The sequence below is a fragment of the Myotis daubentonii genome, chromosome 1 (genome assembly GCF_963259705.1).
Source record: "Myotis daubentonii chromosome 1, mMyoDau2.1, whole genome shotgun sequence".
NCBI lineage: Eukaryota > Metazoa > Chordata > Mammalia > Chiroptera > Vespertilionidae > Myotis > Myotis daubentonii.
The window spans coordinates 63,427,699-63,455,010 of record NC_081840.1 but is presented as its reverse complement, the minus strand read 5'-3'; the positions used below and the strand labels follow the sequence as shown (position 1 = coordinate 63,455,010).

The following is a 27,312-nucleotide window of genomic DNA, read 5'->3' as shown; positions in this document are numbered from 1 at the left end:
GCTGGAGATACAACTGTGAATAAAAGATAGATTGTGCTCTAGGGACTTTACACTCCAGCCTTTCCTTGCCGTCTTCTGCCTTGCCTCCTCCCAATACATCTTTGTAAAGGGATGTCTGTGATCACCTCCTCTCTCATTTTAATCTGCTGAGTCATCTGAGGGTCTTGTTAAAAGGCAGCTTCTGATGCATTAGGTCTGGGATGGTCTGAGATTTTGCATTTCTATCAGGCTCCCCAGGTGTTGCTGCTGGATTAGGAACAAACTTAGAGTAACTGGACTGTAGAGTCTCTCTCCAAAGAGATCACCTTTTTAAAATGTGTATCTGTACGCTTTCTGAAAAGACACACAAGAAATGGGAAACAATAGTTACCACTGGAAAGAACAGAATGGCCGACAATTGTACATTCCCTTTTATAACCCGAATGATGCACTCAGTCTGTGTGCTACATATTCAAAAATAAATTAAGAAAACAGCAAAAACAAAATATCTCCAACTGTTCGCTTTTAAAAACCCTGCCGTGGAGCCCAGCGACCCACAGGTCGGAACGCAGCGTAGCCTCTCCGAAGCCCTCCATTACGAACAGTTCACCTGCTGCGTTTATCTCCAATTCACCCCTCGGTCGGTCAGGCAGCGCTTGTGTCATCTCCACCGGAAATGCACCTGAGCAAACTTCACTGGATCTTTCCAAACCCCCGCTTCCGCAGCGCTCCTCTCCCGCCTCCTCCCCTCTCCCCCACGGTTAATGTCGCCTTTTTATATGTATTAACCTCACAATGCTGCTGTCTGTCTCAGTCAGCACACTGGGCCAGAACTTATTTACGCGTCTATCTTAGCTCCTTGACTGTGCGGACCTGAGGACCAGGCGAGAGCGCATGCCGAGCGCAGACCGCGTCCCGAGGTTATTCCGCGAGAGGATGAGTCCCGCGCCGGCCGCCAGCGGCTCGCAGGAAGCGGCGATCCCCGAGCACCGTGCTCTCTCTGACCCCTGCGAGACCCCGGCCAGGCCGACCCGCCAGGCGCCGAGTCCGCGCACCCGGCAGGGAAGGCGGCCAGGGGCCCCGCCCTCGGCGCTCGCTCCTTCCCGGGCGCGCCGCGCACGCCGGCTTCCAGGCCGAGGGCCCCTCGCCCGGCGCACGGCCGCGCCCTCCGGGGGCTCGGGAGGCCGGTCCACCGTCCCCGTCCCCACAGGCGGACATGGCCTTCAGAGCCCGGTTCCGAGCGTGGGGGTCTTCTTGGCGTCCGCCACCTGCCACCTGCGGCGAGCAAAGGGACCGACCGGTCGGGGCGGGGGTGGGGCAGGCCGGGAAGGGAGGCGAGGACCGGCCAGGACCAGGCGAGAGGCAGCGCTGCTAACTTTCCTGCACTCACGCTTCTTCCGCGGGGCCCAGGCTGGCGTGGCGGCCTCCACGCCGCTTGCTCCCTCCCGCCCCGCTGGGCACCGAGTGTCCGCCGCGCCCTCCCGAGCTCTCCGCGGCGCCGCCAGCCACGTCCCACGCCCCCTTCCCGCCCGCGCGCGTGTCGCCGCCGCCAGAGGGGGCGGGGCCCGGGCCCGGGCGTCCAGTCAGCCACGGTCCCAGCGTGCCCTGCGCGGGCCAACGAGAGCGAATCCAGTGACTCACCCCCGCCGCGCTCGCTCCTCGCTGGCTCTCCCCTCACACACGCTCACGCCCGGCTCGACATGGCGGCGGCGGCTGCGGCGGGGGACTCCGACTCCTGGGGTGAGGGGAAGTTCCGGGGGCCGGGCGCGGGCCCTCGCCCCGGCTGGCACTAACGCGGCTTGCTCTCTTCCGTAGATGCGGACACGTTCTCCGTGGAAGACCCGGTACGGAAGGTGGGGGCCGGCGGTACGGCCGGCGGGGACCGCTGGGAAGGCGAGGACGAGGACGAGGACGTCAAGGTGGGTGCGGGCCGGGGCTGCGGGCTGCGCCGTCGCGGGCGGGAGTTGCCCACCGCTGGGCGGGCGGGCGGGCGGGCGGACTCTGGGCCCAGGGGCGCCGCCCGGGCCTGCGAGCCCTGGGTGGGGCGCGAGCTTAGGGCCCGACGCTGCCCTCCCTCCCTCCGCTCGCCGACTGTGTGGCCGGGACGGGCAGCGTGGCCTTTCGGATTTCCTCGGCGAGGCGGCGGCGGCCCTGCCCCAGCCCTTGGTCGGTCCGCGCCCCGGCCTGCATCCCACCCGCCAACTGGCGACGGGAGGTGACAGCAGCGGCGGGGCGGCCCACGTGCAAACTTCGTGGTCCGGAGCCCCTGGCCGCGGTGAGGCTGGCGACGCGGGGACGGAGCCCCCCGGCTTGCCCCATATGGGACACCTCGCCACGCGCCCGCCTGTTCGAGCGCCTGTCTCCCCAGAGCCAGTCATTCATTCACGTCCCCGAAGGCCCAGTGGTAGAGTTGGTACAATTAGACAAGGGAACTGTTGTGGCTTAAGTCTAACTTTTCCACGCAAGAGAAATAGAAACAGTAAAGCGAAATAACTTTTCGCCTCCCTGCCCACACCCTGTGGTGGAAGGGTGAGCTGAGTGCCGAAAGGGCCGGCAGTTACTGACCAGAAACCGGGCAGTCCGCAGCGACCGGGAAACCGTGAAGTTGACAGTGACATTCATCTTCACACGAGAGATGGAAGACTTGGAGGCTGGATTAGAGCGGGGCCAGTGCATCCTCTCAGGGGTGATCCAGATTTGCCCTCCTGGCGCATTTGTGAGCACTCCTGGGGGCTTAGCCTATGGCTTCAGAAACATGACTATGGCGATTTTTTAAAAGTAGCTCCAGAAGTCTCAAGCCCATCATGTGAAGACTCTTATTGATAAAGTTCTCAACGTTTTTAAATATTTGTGCAGATAAAGTTTTGTATGAATTGGAAAATGGTATTTCGTGGTTTGGGGTTCATTTAGTGAATGTTTCACTCCCAACTTCTATTCCTTGGCATATACTTAATTCTACAAGTCCTTCTGCTTGGGTTGAAAATTTTTAAGCTAGAAAATTGCTATTAACTTAATACTCAGTACTGCTTTCTCCTGAGTCTGATGAGGTGAATGTACAATTTCTTGAACAACCTGAGGTTCAGAAACGAAGGGAGCTTTGCACACATTGGTGTTAATAAATGAGTAGTGTTGTTGTGAAAGTACTTAGACATGGGAATGGATTATGTTAACCCCTTCGTTGCAAGATATAAGTTACTTTCCTACATTGTAGAACATTTTCTGTTTGGAGCATTTAGTTCAGATTTGCCCTTTTAATTTTTCTATGTATACTTGGATGCAGCAGTTAAGATACCTGTTAATGAAAATTGGAAATAAATTACCAAATGAGAAGAAACTATTAGAGAAATCTGGACAAAAATATCAGAAAATGAGGTTTGAATGGAGTAATCTGGGCTGATATCATGAAGTAAACTGCCTGAGATTATTGGATCTATGGTATTAATCCTGATAAATGTAATTCTAATTCTGACCACTTGGAATTAATTTTGGAGATTTACGAGTTTAAAGGACTATAAAAGTCATCTCGCCAATTCACTCTTTCAATGCAGAATTTCTTTTTCTTATACAAATAGCTTATTTATTTTACATAAACTTTGAAGTTGATCTTGGAGAAGAAAGCTGAACTTGCCTGTTTTATTTCCAAGTTTAAATGTTGGATTATTTCTGTTGAGTTTCTTCAAGATTCTCATAATGATATCCACGGAATAGTTTGATTCCTGGACTCCGGAATGGACAGACCTGGGTTGATATTGTTGCCTTGACATTTTTTATATTTGTGGTCATGAGCAAGTGTTTGATCTTTGTTTTAGTTTTCAATCTGTAACTTGTCATTATGGGAGTTAATTTGCATTTTAAATGAGATTGCAGGGGAAGCCTTAAGCAGAATTGCCTGATACATAGTAGGCACTCAGTAAATGTTAATTGTCTCTTACTTTAAGATATTGTCTTTTTCTAGCTAATGGAATGTATGCTTCGGCTGTTTAGATCTAGTATTGGGGTTTATTTTGTACCACATTTTTTATTTCCTAAGCTCAGAAGGATTAAGTTCTCGCCATAGTGGCAGTTTATTGTGAATTTTATGGGTTGTTTTCTTTTAAGGTCACAAAGTTTTCTTTATTCTTTGGGAGAAGAGACGCCGCCACACTTCTACTCAATTAAGAGAAACATTTTTATCAGCACAGAAGTCATCTTTATTTTTTCTACTTACAATGCCATGAATTCATAGGGAATGGGTTCTAGCAGCTCAGGCTCCTTCCCATTGGTTCTCACAGAGTGCTTCTCTGGGTGGAGCAGGCCGATGCTTCAGTTGAACCCAGGTACCTTTCTCGTTGGCTTCCTTCTTTTTCTGATCATTTTCCTTCACATGTTTCAGGAAGCTATCTTGCTCTTAGAGTGCCTTATATGCTCAATATGTACATTAATTCTCTTGGCAAGAATCTTGACCTTAACTTGCTTGTTCACAAAAAGCCAACTGCATGCTGGGTGACATTGTTCACTCTTCCAGTTTTGCCATGGTAATATTTGTGGGGCACTCCTTTTTGAACAGCACTCATTCCCTTGATGTCCACAGTATCACCTCTCTTGTAGATTTGTATATATGTGGCCAAAGGAACAATTCCATGTTTTCTAAAAGGCCTAGAGAACATATAGCAAGTGCCTCTCCTCTTTCCCTTTGTGTTAGTCACTTTGGCAAATTACTGGAAGATGGCAGTTCCGGCCAAAAGGCTGAATTTTATATTTTGAATGGAATGACCAAGTTTATCAAGCAAGGTTTTGCTTGCTCAAAGGTTACCAATCAAAGTTGAATTTTCTCTCCTTGGATGGTAGTAATACCACCTATCTGAATTCTAATGTTATAGTACCTAATCCTTTCCTAAGGAGATGCATACAAGGCTAAGTTTCCATGAGATTGAGTAATCACCGTCCTTAATACAATATGGGAATTTTTAAAAATGTTTTCATTAATTTCAGAGAGAGGAAGGAAGAGAGAGAGAGAAACATCAATCGGCTGCCTCCTGCATGCCCCCAACTGGTGATTGAGTCTGAAACCTGGGCATGTGCCTGACTGGGAATTGAACTATGACCTCTTGGTTCAAAGGTCATCCCTCAACCACTGAGCACACCAGCCAATATGAGACTTTTTTAAAGTCTTCAGAAGATATGGGGGAAACAGTAAGTTTTCAGTTTATATCAGTATCTAGTGTTTAACCTTTAAGAATGTATATTTAGACTGGCCGCGCATCCCAGCAGCCGACGGTCCTGCTATGCGTCCCGCCAAGACCTCACCAAAATACCGTCTCAAATGGAACATGCCATGGAAGCCATGATGTTCAGGTTTCATAAGTTTGCTGGGGATAAAGGCTACTTAACAAAGGAGGACCTAAGAGTACTCATGGAAAAAGAGTTCCCTGGATTTTTGGAAAATCAAAAAGACCCTCTGGCTGTAGACAAAATAATGAAGGACCTGGACCAGTGCCGAGACGGCAGAGTGGGCTTCCAGAGCTGCTTTTCGCTAATTGCTGGACTCACATCACATGCAATGACTATTTCGTAGTACACATGAAGCAGAAGGGAAGGAAGTGAGCAGTTACTTTGCCCTGATAATAGTTCTCCCAATGGGTCCCTTAAGGAATATGTGCCCCACAGCTTCCCCCTATATAAGAATTTCATGAACAGATTGGGACCCTTAAAAAAATGTACAAATAAAATCCCACCCCATTGACCAAGAGAAAGAAAAGCCAATAAAGCTGGATAAACTTTTGATTTTTATATTGCTTGTATCCTCTTGCCCCCCAATAAACAAGTTTCTTTAAAAAAAAATATATATAGATTTAATGTCATCTGTAATGTCCTGAGGAATGAAAGGAAAACAGGTCTTTGTTACAGTAATTTACTCCAGTAGTTTACTATCTTTTAGTAGACATTATAGCATTTTGCTGCGCTTGACTTTTAAAATAGCTGTCTGACAGTGGCAGAAGTGGTTTAGGTAAAACTATGGAATTGTTAATATTAGTGGAGGGAAAGCCTATGTTTCTTCCACTTAAAAAGGTTAGAACCAGGGAGCATACTTTCCTGTTACACTGGCTTTATTTTACTTACTATACTGATGTTATACAGAGGCTGTGGGAGGAATTGTTCGTTTGGTATATATTGCTGGACTCCTTCCCAGTTGCTGGAATGATGTATGGGCTGTGTTGACAAAAAGGCAGTGAGTACCTACCCACTGCAAGCTGGGATAGTACAACTTTTACTGCATTTTACTAGTCTCCCAGCATTTCAGTAGAACAGATTAGAAACTAGATTTATTCAAAGAGTGTACAGTTTGTTTTGAGAAAACTGCTTCTGATTGTGTTCAGCGTCTCAGGCATTTGCTTCTATAATGTTATAGAATTTCTTATGAAGACCCTAGAGTTGAAAACTCCCTGCATCGTCCTACCCATTGAACCATCTGTTAGGATCCTTTCTGGGTTAATAGCTTAAATCTGTCACAGTAAGGACATTTTTTAAGCATTGGAAATAGCACTTCTGAAGCAGGGGATCTATGTTTAGAGAAATGGGAGATTGTTGGGAAATATTCAGAAGGTGAGCATTTTGCCAGGAAATGGGTATCTTGAAGTATGTGTGTAACTTATGAAAAATTCCAAACATATACAGAAGTAGAAAGAAAAGTTTAATAAATTCATGGCCAATCTTCTTTCTTCTATATTCCCACTTACATCTCTCCTCCCCCAACCAGATTTTTTTTCCCCTGACTCGAGGATATTTTTCCATTGAAAGACAGAGAGAAACATCTATGTGAGACAAACACATTGATTGGTTGCCTCCTGAATGAGCCCCGACCAGGGCCTGGGCAGGAGAGGATCCTGCAACCGAGGTATGTGCCCTTGACCGGAATTGAACCCGGGACCCTTTGGTCCGCAGGCTGATGCTCTATCCATTGAGCCAAACCTGCTAGGGCCCAACCAGATTATTTTGAAGAAAATCCCAATTAAATCATTTCAATACCCTGGCATTTTTAAAAAAAAGAATATGTTTATTGATTTTAGAGAGAGAGGAAGAGAGGGAAACATAGATCGGCTACCTCCTGCACACCTCCTACTGGGGATTGAGCCCACAACCTGGCATGTGCCCTGACTGGGAATTGAACCAGCAACCTTTTGGTACATGGGACAACACTCAATCAACTCAACCACACCGGCCAGAGCAATACCCTTACAGGTTTTATAAATGAAAGTTTTTAGTTAGGAAGCATGTTTGCTATCGAAAAATACTTACATACTGTTATTGTAGTGCTGGAACACTGAAAATAAGCTACTTGGTTAGAGTTCAGTGTCTTGATCTAGATCTTGCTTAGCCAGGAATTTAAAGTAGTATTGATTGATAACACTTCAGAATATTAGACAGGCACTGAGATGGAATTCAGCTGAGTGCTAAACCATGCATAATAGGATGTTAAAAACTTAATGAAATTAAATTAAATGAATGATTTGGTTTCCAGAGACCAGTATAGCTCTAAGATGATGGAAGAATCTTTGAGCTTCTTTTATTTTTATTTATTTATTTTAAATATATATTTTTTTGATTTTTTTACAGCTAGGAAGGGAGAGGAATAGAGAGTTAGAAACATCGATGAGAGAGAAACATCGATCAGCTGCCTCCTGCACACACCTCCCACTGGGGATGTGCCCGCAACCAAGGTACATAACCTTGACTGGAATCGAACCTGGGTCCTTTCAGTCCGCAGGCCGACGCTCTATCCACTGAGCCAAACCAGTCACGGCTTGAGCTTCTTTTAAAAACTGTACTTGGCTGGGAAGTCCAGCCTTGCCAGGGGCCATTACAGAGTTCTGAGGCCTCTCAGAGCAGGTTAGAATAGCTTTACAAAACACTAGCCAGGCCCTAGCTACTTTTGCATTTTATCTGAATTTATTGTTGACATAGGCCTGCAGACTGAAGGGTTGCGGGTTCAATTCCGGTCAAGGGCACGGACTTCATACCTCGGTTCCCGGCTTGATCCCTGCCCCAGTCGGATGTGTGCAGGCAACAATCGATGTCTCTCACATTGATGTTTCTCTGTCTCCCTTCCACTTTCTCTGAAAATCAATGGAGAAAATATTCTCTGGTGAGGATTAATAACAACAAAACACCGGCCAGTGAAAGGCTCTTTTCCTGCAAGAGGTTATGCTTTAATCCAAACTGAAGAAAAGGGGGAAGAAGTATATGTTAGTGGGCTATGGCTATGGGGCAGAATAATTTTACTGCTCTTGAAACTACTTCTGTTTGACGATCTATAAATATATCTTGCTTAAGTTGGAAAGCATTTTGGCCCAAATGTGTTCTCTAATTGCATGTGACATTCTGTAGTTGTACATTATAAAAATGACAGACCAACCAACTACTGGCCGCATTGTTATAAATAAAAAGAAAACAGGGCTTAAAATTTTTGTTTTGTTTTCAATTCTTAGTTCAATTGGGAAGCAGTTTTTAAACTTGAAAAGCAGCCATATCTCTCAGAGAAATGGCTCAAATGATGTTGGGTGTGTGTCTGTGGGAGAAGAGTATAGATAAGCAATTTGTAGTTTATAAACAGCCTCTGTTCTGAGGAAGCTAGCCATTTTAGGAGATAAATTGTATGTAACAGTTGGAAGATTTATTGGCTACCTAAAATAACTTGGTAAGGAATTTAATTGGATATTGATAGGTAGTCTCTTGAAGCAAATAACCATTTAAGGCTTACTAAATTATAGACTTCCTATTTTAAGTGTTAACTTTTTAGGTTTCTCTAGGAATCTTCTGCATTTTATTTTTTTAAATATATTTTATTGACTTTTTACAGAGAGGAAGGTGAGAGGGAGAGGGATACAGAGTTAGAAACATCGATGAGAGAGAAACGTCGATTCAGCTGCCTCTTGCACGCCCCGTACTGGGGATGTGCCCGCAACCCAGGTACATGCCCTTGACTGGAATCGAACCTGGGACCCTTCAGTCCGCAGGCCGACGCTCTATCCACTGAGCCAAACCGGTTAGGGCTTTTCTGCATTTTATCTGAATTTATTGTCAGCATTTACAAAGTCCTAGTGTTTACAGAAAATTGGGCAGATTTAGACAATTCTACCTTACATTTACTTTTAGAGCACCTGCATATTTTATAACTAGGGAAACAAAAACTCTTTTTAAGTTCCTGGGGAAAGCCACCTGGCTTTTTGGTTCGGGATGATATCTGTTTGGAAATGTGACCAGTTTCCTTTTTTTTTAGAAAAGCAAGCAAGAATTTATTGACCACAGCAAAAACTCAGGGCAGTGACACAACGAAGGGCATAGAAGGAGCAATAGTGCCTAGGCTGGGCTGCTCTGGCTCACCTGGAAGTCAGAGAAAAGGGGGCCTTGGAGACAGGTTCAGGGGGTTAGCCTGGGACGAGCTGCTGCTGCCCATTGGTCCCCTGGTTGCAAGTCTCATGGGGTCCCTTATGGGTTGCTGTGGTTGGCAAACTGCAGCTCGCGAGCCACATGCGGCTCTTTGGCCCCTTGAGTGTGGCTCTTCCACAAAATACCACATGCGGGCGCACGTATAGTGCGACTGAAACTTTGTGGCCCATGCGCAGAAGTCGGTTTTTGGCCTGGGCGAGTCTATTTTGAAGAAGTACTGTTGATATTTGGCTCTGTTGACTAATGAGTTTGCTGACCACTGGTTTAAGGGAAACTTGCCTATGGGGGAAGGAGATGGGGAAGGGAATGTGGAATTCTATGTAGTCTTATTATGTCTGGCTGATGAGACAGTTTAACTTGACTGTCTGAGGGAGCAGTGATATGGTAGGGTGGGGATGATTTAATGGGAAAGGGAATCAGCATTGAAAAAAATGCTTTGTTGCATGTTTTCTCTATTTCATAGTTATTGGAGTGAGGAACTGCTCATTTTTCAGCCATACTTCTTCTTAGCCTTTCAGTACCCGAGATGCTAGACTAGTTTCTTAAAATTAGTATAAAATCATCACAAGTAATTTGAAATGGGTAACTTATGTAGTTGTAGCTGGGCATATTTTCTTTGTAGGAACCATACCCTTCTCTTTGAGGAGATTCCAGGGGAGCTCATTCATAACTAATTGAAAGAACAAATTTTGGTGGGGAGGGACCTACTTCCCAGATAGTTATTTTATACTTCATGTCTCGGGTTAGAAGTCGTTTACCATGACACTTTAAAGGAACTTTGGTCCATTCAGAACATGTTCCTTCATTATTTTTCACTGAGATTGTGGGGTAGCTATTTCTGTCTTTGTAAATGGGGATAACACCATCTTACAGGACTTTTGTGAGGGTTACTGTGTTACATATAAAGTCCTTTGTACAGTGCCTGGTGTGAAGTAAGCACTTAGTAAATGCTATTACTATTATTATTATTATCATCATCATTATCACTATTAGAGTTGTGAATATGCACTTCCTGGAAATAAGCAAATGGTCCTCCTATCTGAAGCACTGCCTAAGCAGCATGCCACTCACAGACCCAGCTCTCCTATATTCTGTGAAGATTAAAACAACATGTCTGGTAGTTAACTTTTATTTTTAGTTCGCTGGTTCCTTTTGTCTTGTGGTGTCTTGATATAAGGACTTAAGTAAACCAGAAAGGTAATGCAAACATTTGCTCTCTAATTTCTAACTCTGTTATCTCAGATGTACCAACAATGACTAGCTGGTTTTCTTTTTTTTTTAAACCAATAACATGGGTTTAATATTTTATTTTTCAATTACAGCTTCCTTTTAATAGTACTTTGTATTGGTTTCAGGTGTACAAACATAGTGATTAGACAATCGTATATTTTGCAAAGTGTCCTCCCCAGTATTTCCAGTACCCCTCTGGGACCATACATAGTTACCAAAATGTTCTTGGCTAGATTTGTCTATGCTGTACTTTACATCCCTGTGACTATTTTGTAACTACCAATTTGTACTCCTTCCCCCCACCCCCAAATATATTTTTTCTTGATTTCAGAGGGGAAGAGAGAGAGAGAGAAATATCAATGATGAGAAAGAATCATTGATCAGCTGCCTCCTGCACACCCCACACTGGGAATCAAGTTCGCAACCTGGTCATGTGCCCTGACCTGGCTCATAGGTTGATGCCCAACCACTTAGCCACACTGGCCGGGCCCAATTTGTTCTTCTTAATCCCTTTACCTTTTTCACCCAGTCCCCCCAACCCCCAATCTGCTCTTGTTTTGCTTTCATTCTGTGAACTCTGAGCTATGGGTTAAATTGCCAAGGTACAGTGATTATAAAAATATTTTTACTTTTATACAAGTTCTTTCTACTGTGCTGCAGACCTCATGGCAGCCTTAATTGGGACTTTTTGTTTCTTTGATGGACATACAGATTTTTATTGAGAATCAAGGCTTGTGAAAAGAAAAAAAAAGAAGGCTTGGTTGGCCGCCACGGCCACCACGTGGTCACAAGCTGGCTGCCCCCATGTGGTCACAAGATGGCTGGCAGGGGACGGCAGTTGGGGGGGACCAGGCCTGCAGGGGAGGGCAGTTAAGGGCGACCAGGCCAGCAGGGGAGGGCTGTTAGGGGTGATGAGGCCAGCAAGGGGAGGGCAGTTAGGGGCGACCGGGCCAGCAAGGGAGGGCAGTTGGGAGCGACCGGGCCAGCAGGGTAGGGCAGTTAGGGGCAACCAGGCCGGCAGGGGAGGGCAGTTAGGGGCGACCAAGCCAACAGGAGAGGGCAGTTGGGGGCGACCAGGCCGGCAGGGGAGGGTAGTTGGGGGCAATCGGGCCGGCAGGGAACAGTTAGGTGTCGATCAGGCTGGCAGGGGAGTGGTTAGGGGGTGATCAGGTTGGCAGGCATAAGCGGTTAGGGGCAATCAGGCAGGTGAGTGGTTGCGAGCCAGCAGTCCTGGATTGTGATCAGAGCCTAAATCGGCAGTTGGACATCCCCCGAGGGAACCCAGATTGGAGAGGGTGCAGGCTGGGCTGAGGCACACCCTCCTCCCCCAGTGCACGAATTTCATGCACCAGGCCTCCAGTATTTAATAAAATTAAAAAAAAAATCAAGTTTTCCCCTGGCTAGTGTGGCTCAGTTCGAGCCCTGAAGGGTTGCTGGGTCAATTTCTGGTCAGAGCACTTGCCTGGGTTGTGGGGTTAGATCCCCAGTGGGGAGAATGTGGGAGGTAGCTTATCAGTGTTTTGCTCGCACATCGATGTTTCTCTTTCCATCTCCCTTCCTCTCTGTCTAAAAACCAATAAAAAATCTTAAGAAAGAATCAAGGCTTGGTTACTTTATATATCTAGACTGATTTAGATTTTATGATCTGTCTTGTTATAAAACCAGAACCTCAGTGTCATATTTAAAGCACATTAGTCAGCCTTTGCATCTTTTAGTAGCGTCAGGACTGCTTGCTCTGCATCTGCCATCCTATGGCTCAAATTCAAATGGTGCGTCATAGTGTGCCTGGTGGTTGCTTAGACAATGTCCAAGCTACCTATACATTAAAGCCCTATTTAAACACAGGGCTGTGTCTATCCTTATTAAACTTAAACCTTCTGAATTCTGTGGAGCCTTTAGAAAATTGTTTGATAATTGGTTTATTTTTAGCTCAACGACTGTTATAGGTAGACAAGACAGAGTATAGATCTACCTTAAAGTGTCCCACCCGAGTTAGGGAGTGTGTTCCATGAAGCTGTGTATCAGTTCTTGACTCCTCTTAAATATTGAGTATGCAAAAGAGTTTTTGTATTAGTTATTTATTATTGTATTATTTTCCATACCAACAACTATGAATCTAGTTTTGCCCAACCTTGCACTGTATTTAATTCAGTAACCAGGGTTGTGCTATATGGAATACTGCTTAAAATAATTGAGCCAATGGTTAGAATGTTGGATGTTTTTACATATGGGAAAGTAAGAAGGATAAAGTACTTACTTTTTTATTTTAAAACTATGAATTTAAGAGAGGGTTTTAGTTTTGGTTTGGTTGTCCTGTGTGGTGTTTTTCACTTTTATTTATTGATATGAGAGAGAGAGAGAGAGAGAGAGAGAGAGAGAGAGAGAGAGAGAGAGAGAGAGAGAGAGAGAGAGAGAAGAGAGAGGAGCGAGAGAAAGCAAGGCGGGGAGGGGGAGAGAAGAGAGATAAACACTGATTTGTTGTTCCACTTATTTATGCATTCATTGGTTGATTTTTTTATGTGCTCTGACCTGGGATTAAACTCGAAACCTTGGCAAATTGGCATGATGCTCTAACCAACTGAGTTACCTGAACAGGGCTTATGTTTTTTTTGTTGTTGTTGCTTTTTAATATTTTTATTGATTTTTTACAGAGAGGAAGGGAGAGGGATAGAGAGTTAGAAACATTGATGAGAGAGAAACATCAGTCAGCTGCCTCATGCACACTCTTGTGTCCGCAACCAAGGTACATGCCCTTGGCCGGAATCAAACCTGGGACCCTTCAATCCGCAGGCCGATGCTCTATCCACTGAGCCAAACCGTTTAGGGCTTATGTTTTAATTCTTAATGGAAAAGCTTTTTTTATGGAATTAGACAATTTGATATAAGTTAATATGGAAAAACAAACATGCAAGAATGGCAGGAAAACACTAAAAAATCTACAAGAGGAGACTAGCCCTAGCTTACATAAGAACATACTATAAAGTCGATGTAATTAATTAAAGCAGTCTGGTACTGGTGTATGAAGAAACAGTAGGTTAATGGGATAGTATAGAAAGCAGATATAGACCAGATACCTATGAAAATATAGTATATTGTAAATGACTGGGCAAAAATGGACTTTTTAATAAATGATGCTGTGACAACTAGGTAACCATTTGGAAAAAGATAAAATAGGTCATATTTCACATCATACAAAAGAAACTCCAAATGGATCAGATATCTAAGTGAAAAAAAGAATGAAATCATACGTGTTCTAGAAGGAAATTCCTTGCTGTAAGAAAATCAAGAGGCAGTAAGATTGATAAATTTTATTGCATAAATGTGGTGGGGTTCATAGCACTTCATGGGGAAACACTAGAGGCATTTCCCTTAAAGAAGATCAAGGCAGTGATACCCGTTATCTTTCCTGCTATTCACATTGTGCTCTAGGGGTTTAGCCAGTGCAGTTAGATAAATCAGTTGTGGAGGCATAGAATTAGTAAAGAAGAATTAAAGGTACAGTAGCTCTTGTTTGCAGATGATATGATAGTATACTTTGAGAACCCTAGAGAATCAATGATAAAACTAAGTGGTAAATTAGTATGGTAGACTATAAAATTAACATAGTTAACCAATTGTCAACTCAATAAATTCAATTAAAAAGTTAAAAAACAAAAAAAACAAAAACCACAAACAAAAACCTACCCTAGCCAGGTAGCTCAGTTGTTTAGAGCATTTGTCCCCATATGCCAAGGGTGCAGGTTCGACCTCCAGTCAAAGCATATACAAAAAAACAAGCAATCCTAAATAAAAGGGTAATATGCAAATAGACTGAATGGCAGAACAACCAAACAATCAGAGGGTAATGTGCTAATGATATGCTAAGGCTGCTCAACCACTCCCTGTGATGTGCACTGATGACCAGGGGGCAGACGCTCTGACCGGTAGGTCAGTGCTGCTGGGGTCTGGCCGATTGGGACTGAGCGAGGTGGGCCAGACACGCCCTGGAGACCTCCCTCCATCCCTCCCTGGCTTGATCGTGCTCCGGTGGGGTCCCTCAGCCTTGGCTGTGCCCTCTTGCAGTCTGGGACCCCTTGGGGGATGTCGGAAAGCTGGTTTCAGCCGGATCCCACAGGCCACTCCCCTTGGGAGGGCACCAGATGCAGGACTGATTAGGTGTGAGTCCATGGCAGGCACAGTGGGGCCAGGATGAGCAGGAGCAGCAGGTAGGAGCTGCAGGTGGCATTGAATTGCAGGTGGGTGTTGAACTGCAGGTTTCGGCCCAATCCCTGCAGGCCACTTAGAGGGGACCCCAATGCATGATTTTGTGCACTGGGCCTCTAGTGAATGTATAAACAAGTAGAACAACAAAATCAGTGTCCTTCTCACTCCCTTTCTCTTTAAAATAAAAACCAAAAACTGTTTTTCTATACACAAATAACCAGTTAGAGGACATAAAAGGGAAAAAAACACAGCCCTATTTACAGTAGTAACATGGAAGATGAAATGCTTGAGAAATGTGCAAAAATAAAATAAAAGGAGAAATGTGCAAAACCTAAAAGATAAACTTTAAACCAATCCTTGAAAGATATAGAGGTCAACTTGAACAAATGGAAAGATAGTCCTTTTTCTTGGCGAGAACAGCTTAACATAAGATGACAGTTCTCCACTATTAATTTATAAATTTAATGCAGGACCAAAAAAATACCAACAAGCATGTTTCTGTAGAGTTAGACAAGTTGATAATAAAGTTCACATGGAAAAGTAAAAATGCAAGAGTTATTAATGGAAGTTCTTTTCTTTAGGATAATTGGGATGATGAGGAGGAGGAAAAAAAAGAGGAAGCAGAAGTAAAACCAGGTGAGCCACTGGGGTTTCTACATTTTTGGTTTTATGTCTTGGTGAGTATCTGGTACTTATGTTAAGACAAATGACAAAAAACTCACAAGACTGAAAATTTTGGTATTTAGAAACCAAACATCCTTTCATTCCCACTTTATTCTCTTCTCCCTGCATCTCTTCTCTCATCTCAAAACATAATTAGATTAGATACATGCTTCTTTTTTAGTATTATGAGAGAGTAAAGGGTGTGGTATCATAGTTGAATGATCTAAGTCCTGCGTAAAGGACTATGGGAAAATATGAAGGCAGGTGTTTGGATCTTAGGGGTCAGGTTAGAGAGGAAAAAGAGTTCCAGAACGTTCCCATTCTTATTTGCCAAGAAATCACCATATGAAATTGGAGCTGGGAGAGGGTTGGCTTTTTGAAGTATACAGGTATCATGTCTGTCTCATCCATAAACTGGAAAATATTCAAAATAATTGATTAAAAAATTTCTTTACTTTTAGAAGTAAAAATTTCAGAAAAGAAAAAAATAACAGAGAAGATAAAAGAAAAAGAACGGCAACAGAAGAAAAGGCAAGAAGAAATTAAAAAGAGGGTAAGTACTATTGATTTTCTAAAATATAGACCTCTCACATCAGTAGTAGTACAGTGTCTTAACAGGCAACCGATACTGCCTTGCAATTTGAGGGGCTTTGTAAAGACGTTAAATAAACACCATCAATAAATTAATCCCAAAACTGAATTTGTGGTTTTTACAAAACCCAAACCTAGAAACTTTATGTATTAGAATGCCTTTTAACTTTTCACAAACATTCGGGAACAGTTATAATTGTGTAATGACCACAGCCATATAAAAAGTGTCTGTTTCTCTGCCAGGTACTATGTGTTTGTTTGTTTATTTATTTATTTATATTTTTTTAAATTTCTTTATTGATTAAGTTATTACATATGTGTCCTTATCCCCAAATTACCCCTCAAACCCCTTACTCATGCCCTCACCCCCGTTGTCTGTGTCCATTGGTTAGGCCTATATACCTGCATATAAGTCCTTCGGTTGATCTCTCCACCTTACCCTCACCTTCCCCTACCTTCCCTCTGAGGTTTGATGGTCTGATCGATGCTTCTCTGTCTCTGGATCTGTTTTTATCATTTTATGTTGTTCATTATATTCCATAAATGAGTGAGGTCATGTGATATTTATCTTTCTCTGACTGGCTTATTTCACTTAGCATAATGCTCTCCAGTTCCATCCATGCTGTTGGAAGTGCTTCTTATTGTTTTTATTTTTGAATCATTTAAATGTGTTTTCTATTTAAAAAAACAAACAAACACAAATTAATACAAGATTCCTAATCTTGTTCCAAATATTCAACAAAAACACATAGTTATCAATAGCATAATGAATAATCATACACATCACAGTTGTTAATATTTTGCCATATTTGCTTCATGTATTTTTTTTAAAATACATTTTATTGATTTTTTTTTACAGAGAGGAAGAGAGAGAGATAGAGAGTTAGAAACATCAATGAGAGAGAAACATCGATCAGCTGCCTCCTGCACATCTCCCACTGGGAATGTGCCCACAACCAAGGTACATGCCCTTGACCGGAATCGAACCTGGGACCTTTCAGTCCGCAGGCTGACGCTTCATCCACTGAGCCAAACCTGTTTCAGCAATTTTTTGCTAAAATAAGATAAATAACACATTATGCATTTTACAATACTTCAGAGCAGCAGTTGCCCACCGGTGGTTTGCGGACCACTGGTGGTCCGTGAGGTCCGAAAGGTTGGCGACCACTGCTTTAGAGGTAATGCTGTGTGCTTCATATTACTTCACATCACATCAGTAGTCATGTAATGTCTGTCCTATTATTAGTGATGCTAAAATTGATCACTGGGTTAAAGTTGAGACAGCCTGATCCTTCTCATAAAATTACATATTTCTTCTGGCAAATAATCTAATTTCACGTCAGCTTCTCACCCAATAGTTTTGTATCACTGTTGATCATTGCCTAATTATTACATTAGATACTACAGAATAGTGATTTTTCTCATTGTGACTTCTCTTCCTTTTTTTTTTTATTGGTTGGCTTTTTTTCTTCTTTTGCTACTTGGTTCCTTTGGATATGGTTTGTACTAGAAAGAGTAAAAGCTTAATTCTTTTCCTTTTAATTATAAATTTTCAGAGTAAAGAGATAATAACTTCATGTGGTGAAAAATGAAGGATTTTGTGGATTTTATTTTGAATAAATTTATGGACTTGGAGATTTTTATAAATTCATTGTGTTTTACTAATATACAGTAGTTTTTTTGATGGTCAAACTGTCCCAACTTTGGCCAGTAGGAATCCCTTTAAGTAGTTTCTATCTTTATCCTTTTGGTAGGGATTCCATTAGTCTTTGAAAGCTTCCTTGTATCTGATACAATAAGAAGTGCCAGCCTTACCCGATAAACATTCTTCATTAAGCCTGGAATTAGCTGCTCCTCTGAGGTTTCTTTTAGTGGAAAATAATATATAGAGGCCAAATCTAGATGTCAGTAGTACTTAGTGTTATTGTGATAGCCTACATCCCTTTTTGTGGATTAATAAGCTAGGAAAGTAAGGTGTATGTGTGATCATTAGTTCATACTGGTATTTTTTCTTATTCTGACTACACATTTTTTTTTTTTTTACAATACCAATATTACTAACAAGGTAGAGCTACTGAATGAATTTTAGGATTTCCTTGCAATTCATTTTGAGCTTTGAATATGTCCTGCTAAGGATGTATAATTATGTCCTGGGTTCTAAAGTCATTTGAATTCTCTTCCCAGTGGCCTTATGTCTAGTTTGGTACACTTTTTTGTTTGTTTTCAGTTTTAAGATTTTAGTTTATTTATTTATTTTTTTAATTCTCATCTGGGAATCAAACCCACAGCCTTTTGGTATATGGGACGACTCTCCAAACAATTGAGCTGGCTGTGGCTTAACTTTATTTTTTCTTTAAATATATTTTTATTGATTTCAGAGACAAAAGGGAGAGGGAGAGAAAGAGATAGAAACATCAATGATGAGGATCATTGATGGGCTGCCTCCTGCATGCCCCACACTGGGGTTTGTGCCGCTCCAGCATGTGCCCTGACCAGGAATGGAACCATAACCTCCTGGTTCATAGGTTGACCCTCGATCACTGTGCCATACTGGCCCCCCATCTATTTTTTCTAGTTTTTTTAATTGTTTAAATTATTACATATGTCTCCTTTTTCCCTGATTGACCCCACCCGCACCGTCGCCACTCCCACCCCCCAGGACAAGCCCCCACCACCCCAGTGTCTGTGTCCATTGGTTATGCTAATATGCATGCATACAAGTCCTTTGGTAGATCTCTAACCCCCCCTCCCCTGCCATAAATCTTTATTGTTGAAAGTATTACCTATGTTCCCTTTTCCCCCTCATTGACCCCTTCCAGCCCGCCCCCCCCCACCCCCATCCCAGGCCTTCACCACCCTATTGTCTTTGTCCATGTCCATGGGTACATACAAATCTAACATAAACCTTACTTTGAATGTACTCAGTTTATCTTAGGCCAGGTATTGAGTTAATATATATTTAGCTTTGATGCAGGAAATACTTGATGTCAACACTTAACTGTTAGACAAATAAGTCAAGATACTTCCCTTTTTCTTTCTAGCAAGTGTTTGAGATTTCCTAACTTGGCATAATGAACTTTCTCATTTCATCTTCTCCATGAGAAATAAAATGATCTATTTCAGAAGTGGACTTCTGAATCAAAATCCTCAAACTGCATAGGCATGGATAATTATGAATGACACAAATTCCTTTCACTTTTCCCACTTGGATAAATATTGTCGAAGATTTCCCCTTATTATAGTAAAAGCAGTGTGTGTGTGTGTTGTAGAAAATTATATCATAATATATAGAAATGTTAACTGTCATCTCAGTGGTGTGTGATTGGGAAATAAGTGTTTTTATGTCTGCATATTATTATATGGATATGCCATTTGGTTGTTGAACATTCAAGTTGGTTCTAAATTTAGTTGAAATTATAAATAAAGACTTGATACTTATTACCAAGTTGCTCTAGGAAGATTGTTTCAGTATACAGTGTTAGCAGCAGAATGTGAGTGCCATTTTCACTCTGTCTACAATCTCAAATCTTTTTTTTTTTTTTTACAATTTCAATTCTTTCTTTTAAAAAAATATTTTTATTTATTTCAGAGAGAAAGGGAGAGGGTGAGGGAGAGAGAGGGAAACATCAATGATGAGAGAATCATTGATTGGCTGTCTCCTGCACGCCCCCTACTAGGGATAGAGCCTGCAACCCAGGCATGTGCCCTTGACTGGAACTAAACCCAGGATCCTATCCACAGCCAAACCAGCTAGGGCTCAATTCTTTATTTTTAAAAAAGGTTGTAGAAATAAGCTCAGTCTTCCTGGATTCGAATCTTAGCTCTTTCCCATTACAAGCTGTGTTAACCTGTTACCATGGGCAAGTTGCTTAACCTCTCTGTGCCTCAGTTTTTTCCCCTCTAATATTAGGATAAGAATATCTAAAATGTTTAGAAGAATGCCAAAATACAGTATGTATATACTTTTAAGTGTTTGCTATTATTTATGATTACATGTGCTTATAAAAAAATTCATAGAAAATAGATGTACTGGGTCCACCTATCATGATTCCAGCCCTTTTAAAACTTCACTTCTGTATCATTTTAGTTAGAAGAACCTGAAGAAACAAAAGTACTAACACCAGAAGAACAATTAGCAGATAAACTGCGGCTAAAGAAATTACAGGAAGAAGCAGACCTTGAATTAGCAAAAGAAACTTTTGGTAAGTGGGAGATACTGAGGTTTCAAGTAATTATTGTGAAAATCTTGGTAGTTATGAAAGTTTAGAAAACATCTTTTTTGAAGAAACATATTACTGGCTACTTTAGGTATTAGCAGTTTTTATTCTCTTTATATTTGAGGTTTCAAATGAATTATGGTGGAGTGAGACACATATTTAGATTTTTGAATAATTATGTTTTGAGTATTAAATGAAATATATTTTTCTAAACTATGTTTTCAGTTGATTTTTTTAGAGAGGAAGGGAGAGAGATAAAAACATCAGTGAGAGAGAAGCATTGATCTCCTGCTTCCTGCACGCACCCCACCAGGGATCAAGCCCACAACCCAAGCATGTGCCCTGACCGGGAATTGAGCCGGCAACCTCTTGGTTCATGGGTTGATGTTTAACCACTGAGCAATACCAGCCAGGCCAAATAAAAGATTATTAAGTTAAAAAGTCATTGGACCCAAATAAAGTCTACCACTTTGTAAAATGTATTTATCAACGGTGTGAAATTTGGATGGAATGTGAGGTCTGTAGCTTTGAGATTTAAATACCAAACTACCTGTAGGGCTGTCCTGTTGTTTTAATTAAGTTTGAATAAGACTTAGTATTGCATGCTAGTGCTGGGAGAGAGAGGTGGTGGTGAGAGGGTGGTATTCCACTTTGATTGTGCCTTTTTGTGCTCAGAGTATTTTCTTTCTGCAACCCTTCTTGGCCCTCACCATGCCCTATCTCTACCAGTGGTTCTCAACCTTCCTAATGCCGCGACCCTTTAATATAGTCCCTCATGTTGTGGTGACCCCCAACCATAAAATTATTTTCGTTGCTACTTCATAACTGTAATTTTGCTACAGTTACGAATCGTAATGTAAATATCTGATATGCAGGATGTATTTTCAGGGTCGCGACCCACAGGTTGAGGACCGCTGCAGACGGCTTCCATTCTGTGTGCCATACCTGCAGCTATGGTTAGTGCATGAGATAAAAGACATGTTCAAGGTCCTGTAAAAAAATCAGTTCAGAGTGTCCCAGGAGGATAGTTACATGGCACAGAGGGTAAAAGGAAGGAACATGCCCAGAGAAAGTAAAAGCTCTCATTTTAACCAAGTTTATTGTTGTCAGCTATTGAGTACTTTGTAGAGTAGAAGATCATATTGAAACAGTTAAATAACTGGAAATCGAAACCTAGAGCCAAAAACAATCTAGTTTTCCCCTCATTCCTTTTCTTTAAAACAATCAAGCAGGCTGACTATAGTAGTCATTTCCTTTTTATGGGAAGTGTGACCTTATCTTTCAAGAGATGCTCCTGTCTGCTGGAATGTGCTCGCAATGTCTTAACTGCACTCATCTCATCACAGAGGGCACTCAGCCATTCTCTTGTGTCTTCAAGGATGGTAAAAGCTGCCCATGTGTTTATTAAAGAGAAGGGTTTATGTGGTACCCATAAATCCTAATATAGGACACCAATTACAGATTAAAAGGCCAAAACATGCATACATACAGTCATTATTTGGTTAATAGGATTTCAGTGTTGTGTTTTTCATATTAAAATACTGAATCAGTGGCATTGTTAACAACTAATTTAGACTACTGAGGACAAAAAAGTGTACCGACATATTAATTTTTCTATTGGGATTTAACACATGGTTTGCTCCTGCTTAGCTTCTAGAGTTAGTTAGCTGGATACTTTGACAGAAACCATCGTTTTCTTTGCTTTATTCCTTCTCTCCCCACTTCACTCCGGGCTGTTCTTGGACAGATACCTTAAGACAGCCTTGGGCAAACTACAGCCCGTTTGAAATGAATAAAACTAAAAAAAAAAAAAAAAAAAAGACCGTACCCTTTTATGTAATGATGTTTACTTTGAATTTATATTAGTTCACACAAACACTCCATCCATGCTTTTGTTCCGGCCCTCCGGTCCAGTTTAAGAACCCATTGTGGCCCTCGAGTCAAAAAGTTTGCCCACCCCTGCCTTAAGAGCATTCTTTTGTGCTAGGGACTCCTTTGGCATGGCAGTCTGCCAAAGCCCGTGGGCCCCTTTTTAATCTGATGTTTTAAATGCATAAAACAAAACACACAGGACTTTACTTACAAAATAAATCTTTTGAAATAAATATTGAAATAGCTATCAAAATATTAAAATAACTTTTGATACAATAATTACATGGTTCTTTGATGTATTGAGTAAGACCTAGAGCAGGTCTAATAAGTAATGTAATTTTAAAGTAATAATGACTGAATAATGTTTCAAGATATCTGAGACAACTGTAATGTGAAAGGAAAGTATCTGATCTCTGTTGGTAACAGTCAGGTTTTGCATCTGTGATTTGTTGCCGGTAATCAAAATGGAAGGAAACTAGAGGTTAGTAAAAACAAAAGCTATAATTTTTTTCTCATCCAAATTCACAGGCCCCTTGAATTCTGTTCAAGGTCCCAGGTTAAGAATTTCTGCTTTAGAATGACGTAGCAGGGTTGTTCAGGTGTCTAATTGGTTTATAAACTTTAAAAATATCTTTCTGATATTTGCAGTGCTCCCTTTCTATTACAGGTGTTACTAATACAGTTTTTGGAATAGATGCTATGAACCCATCTTCGAGAGAGGACTTCACAGAGTTTGGAAAGCTACTAAAAGATAAAATTACACAATATGAAAAGTCATTATATTATGCCAGTTTTTTAGAAGCCTTAGTTCGAGATGTGTGTATTTCATGTAAGTAATTCTAATCTCTAGCCCCTGCACGTGGATTTTAGTAAGGGCGCACTCAAGAAGATGGAGGTTGACTTTTTGCAGGGCTGGGAGGAGGAATGCTATAATATACAGACTTAGTATTTACTTTTTAGTAGTTACTATGAGAATGGTGTTCTGCAAACATGCAATTAGGTTGAATGGTTTTGTTCCTTTTTGAGGCTGCCTTCTTAATGTTTTTACAATGGTTTCCCAAGGAGACATCTGAGATTTGTTGCCACAGCAGCTAATACAGCACTAGCTTATTCTTTTATCTAATATCTTGAAAGGGGCTAGGAAGTGTCTTTTGGGGAAAATGCTCTCTGGGCATATAAGATTTTAGAGCTGAGATCACAGCAATTGTAAATTCCTTTTATAAATGAAGAAGCCTGTGACAGGTGCAAGTTGCTCAACAGAGCTAGCACCTATTCTCTGGGCCCACGGGTGTGGTGCTGTGCCCTGAGAGAGGACTCAGTCCCGCATTTCAGAGGCTGGGTGTGGGAGTGACAACCAGGGGTGGTGCAGCACCAATACAGTAAGGGACGGGTTTTGCTAGTATTTATTGTTTTTAAGATTGAGGAAAAGGAATTTTACATAATGGATTTTAAATTGGGTTTTGAGAAATTATTACTAAGTTGGGGGTTATTTGATGAGTTATTATATCCCCAGAGTTGGTGTTTTCTGCATATACTATTTTTCCTGTTTTGAAGGAGCTCCCTAATCAAAACTAGTTACTTTTTTGGTAGCTAAAAATTGTTTTCAGCTTAATATTTTTATAAAGATAGGAGGATATGTTGTTGTTCACTAAAAGATGTTGTCTCCTGGTAGGACACAGATTTCTGAGATAGCTACTACTTTCATTCTAGTTCCTGTGTTAGAAAATGGAGACTCCAGGAGGTGGGGAGTTGTCATCTGAAGGTTTAATAATTATTATTCCATGTTCATTCACTGAGCATCAAGGATATTATGGAAGGGCATGGTTATCTGTATGTTTGGTGGGGAAAGGAGAACAGGAGGGAACACTGAGCTGTAAAGACACTTAGTTTCTCTCTTTGGTTAGCATTGGTGTCTTGGTGATAACAGGTCATTATAAAGATAAATTTTTGTTGCTGAGTTTGCCATTTTATTCTATACTAGAGGCCCCACACACAAAATCATGCAGGTAGGGTCCTAGGGCCTAGCCTCCTGTGATCAGGGCCATTTTCTGCCCGTTTAGCAGTCCCAAGGCCGAACACCACCTCCGCTACCGGGCGGTCAGGCTGTTGGGAACACCAGCTCATCCCCGGCTGCTCAGGGGCTCAGGCCTGTGGAAAAGCAGGCGCTGGCGACTTCACCTCCATGTGCGTGCGCTGGGCTGGCGGCTGATAGAACACGCTGCCCACTTGGGGCCGCTCACGCGGGTGCCACCGCCGCTGCTGGGGCTTGAGGTCCTGATGGAAGCTGTGGGGCACACCCACGACCTACCCGCCCAGGCCTGAGCGGGCAGCGTGTTCCCTCAGCGGCTGGCCCGGCGCATGTGCATGGAGGTGAAGTCACCAGCGCCTGCTTTTATGCAGGCCTGAGCCTCCAAGCAGCCGGGGATGAGCTGGTGATCCCAACGGCCTGACAGCCAGCCCGGTCCTCCCGCTACCCACCCCGATTCCCCCGTTCACCATCTCTAATCCATCGGAGCCTGCGGGCCAGGGGAAGGGACCAAGAGGTCAGCCATTCTGCCTGTTTGCCAGTCCGTAGTCCTGCCCTGCCTGCTCATGGGTGGGAGGTTGAGTTGGGGGAGGGACCATCTCATGGTGACTGGTCATTTGGTCGTCACAGACACTGGCTACACACACACACACTCACATATATCTCCTATATAATAAAAGCCTAATATGGAAATTGACTCAATGGCAGAACGACCAGTTGCTATGATGCACACTGACCACAGGGGACAGATACTCAACGCAGGAGTTTCCCCTAGGCCCCTGGCCAGCCAAGGTGGGTGCGAGCTGGGGGCCCTCCCCCCCACACCCCTGATCGCCCTACCAGTCAGCCTGCAGAGGGAGGTGGGGGGTGGGGCCAGCAAATGGGCAGTGCCAGCCCAGCCAAGGCAGGTGCCAGTGGGGACCCCCCCCTCCCCCAATTGCCCTGCAGAGGAAGGCGACTGGTGGCAGGGGGCAGGGCCAGGCCTAGGGACCCTACCTGTGCACAAATTTTGTGCACCGGGCCCCTCGTCTATGTAATAAAAGCCTAATATGCTAAGTGTCCGGTCAGCTGTTCAACCAGTCAAAGTGTAATATGCTAATGATATGCTAAGGCCACTCAACCGATCGCTCTGATGTACACTGACCACCAGGGAGGAGACACTCCAACTGGTAGGTTAGTTTGCTGCTGGGGTCCGGCCAATCGGGACTGAGGAAGATGGGCTGGACACGCCCTGGAGCCCTCCCACGGTCTCTCCTTGGCTGGCTAACCTCCTGCATCTCTCCCTGACCCTGATTGCGCACCAGTGGGGTCCCTTGGCCGGGCCTGTGCCCTCTTGCAATCCAGGAACCCTAGGGGGATGTTGCAGAGCTGGGTTTGGCCCGATCCCACAGGTCAAGGGACCCCACTGCTGCACAAATTCGTGCACTGGGCCTCTAGTTTTTAATAGTTCTGATTTGTATGCCTGGCCGTATGTCAAACAGGAGAATTACAACCTTTTCAAAGATACTGAAGTTAATGATAGAAAAATTAGATTTTTCATAGCACATGGGGAAGAATGTATATTTTGCCTTACTCCCAAAAATGATTAAAAATTAGTGGCATACTTTTTCTTTTATAGTGGAAATTGATGACTTGAAAAAGATCACCAATTCACTGACTGTGCTTTGTAGTGAGAAACAGAAGCAAGAAAAGGTAAGAGCAAGCTGTGTGGGGCAATGTGTATTTCATTAGGATAGTGGTGCAGGCATAACATTCTTAACAAGCCTGGAAAACTTAAAGGTTACCAATACCATTTAAATTGGAATAGAACAGTGTGAGTGTGAGTGACTTTTACTTTTTTTTTTTTTTCCAAACAAACATGTTCACAGTCTTGGTTTCTGAATTAATAGTAGAAATTGTCCTGGGTTGTCTGGGAATCTCCCTTAAAGAACTGAAGTTTTTCTGTGACCAGAGGCTTTGGTGTCTCTTTGAGGATTGCTATACCAGATAAGAAACACTTGGTAGATCAAGTCTCATGAATTGACTCTCTTTTATCTTTAGCAAAGCAAAGCCAAAAAGAAGAAGAAAGGTGTGGTTCCTGGAGGGGGATTAAAGGCCACCATGAAAGACGATCTGGCAGATTATGGTGGTTATGATGGAGGATATGTACAAGACTTTGAAGATTTCATGTGACATTTTATCTTCTCTGGTGTCTTCTTTCTGTTGCCCACAATCCCTTCAACATGTAGCACAACTTCCTTTCCTTTCAGTTCTGCCAAATGCTACAATCAGAAGTGCAGTATCTTTTGTGCTGGTTACTTAACCCCTTGACACTTAGGTGCTAATGTGCAAATGAGGGAACTTGGATCTCGCTGCCAAGGGGTTAAAATTGGGAACCTCAATTGCTACTAAATCATAGTTTTAAAAAACACACAAACTTAATAATGTTGTCATTGTTGCTATCTGATTCTATAGCAGCAGTCACTAAATTGGAAACAAAGGTTGCAACATGACAAGAAATTGTGTAGTATTGACCAGCACCATTCAGTAATACAGCCTTAACCATACCTCCTTGAACTACTTCATAACTTGTCAAGAAAAGCAGTTTGCAGCAAGGGCATGTGATGTGCACCTAGTATTAAAATTGCTTTGTCTTAAAATTGAGCGTGAGGATATTAAACATACATTGTGAAGAAGACTGCTTTTGTCAGAGTGAAGATACGGCGGCTGAAAACTACTAGTCTGATACTTAAAAATTGACCAAAACCCTCCACTTTGAAGCTGAAGAAGGTAAACCTCTCCGTTATTGTATTACAAGTTGTGAAATCTCTTGAGTGCATACTGTCTATCAGACTGTTCTACTGATGAATTGCTTCAGATGGGGGAGGGAAACCCTATCTGCTTTATTTGCGTGATTGGAGTGTCTGAGGAACAAATCTCCTTTGTTCTTCTGGGCTGCAATGGAATAACTTTAAACAGGGTTTTGGCATTTCCTTTCCTTTATAAAACATGCTAGCAAGCTGCACCAGTTAACTAGTTTGGTAAATTGTTATGTTAACAATTATGACATCTGCAATGTTTTATAAAGCAACTAATTTAATAAAATCACTATTGTGAGGACTTAAA

General features: G+C 42.6%; 2 protein-coding genes across 10 annotated transcripts in view; one reads left to right on the top strand and one right to left on the bottom strand.

Annotated features, from left to right (window-relative positions):
* The first annotated feature begins 791 nt into the window (after window positions 1-791).
* EIF3J (eukaryotic translation initiation factor 3 subunit J) lies at window positions 792-27,312 on the top strand. Of its 8 annotated transcripts, XM_059702841.1 has the most exons (8): window positions 1,576-1,719; window positions 1,795-1,898; window positions 15,420-15,474; window positions 15,966-16,054; window positions 20,180-20,294; window positions 22,849-23,010; window positions 25,826-25,899; window positions 26,248-27,312. In XM_059702841.1, exons 1-8 carry the CDS (start codon window positions 1,680-1,682, stop codon window positions 26,377-26,379), a joined length of 771 nt encoding a protein of 256 aa, XP_059558824.1. In that variant the 5' UTR covers window positions 1,576-1,679; the 3' UTR covers window positions 26,380-27,312. The 8 variants fall into 8 exon arrangements, with proteins under 8 accessions (XP_059558787.1, XP_059558803.1, XP_059558777.1 ...); XM_059702852.1 differs by lacking the exon at window positions 22,849-23,010 and having other exon boundaries at window positions 1,577-1,719; window positions 15,963-16,054; XM_059702804.1 differs by lacking the exons at window positions 15,966-16,054; window positions 22,849-23,010; window positions 25,826-25,899; window positions 26,248-27,312 and having other exon boundaries at window positions 792-1,719.
* The window catches only part of SPG11 (SPG11 vesicle trafficking associated, spatacsin), a 106,974-nt gene continuing 96,263 nt past the window's right edge, over window positions 16,602-27,312 (bottom strand). For both annotated transcript variants that reach the window (XM_059702725.1, XM_059702736.1), the window contains one exon: window positions 16,602-16,767. In XM_059702725.1, the coding sequence (XP_059558708.1) occupies window positions 16,751-16,767 (17 nt within the window). In that variant the 3' untranslated portion in view covers window positions 16,602-16,750. The remainder of the gene's footprint in view (window positions 16,768-27,312) is intronic.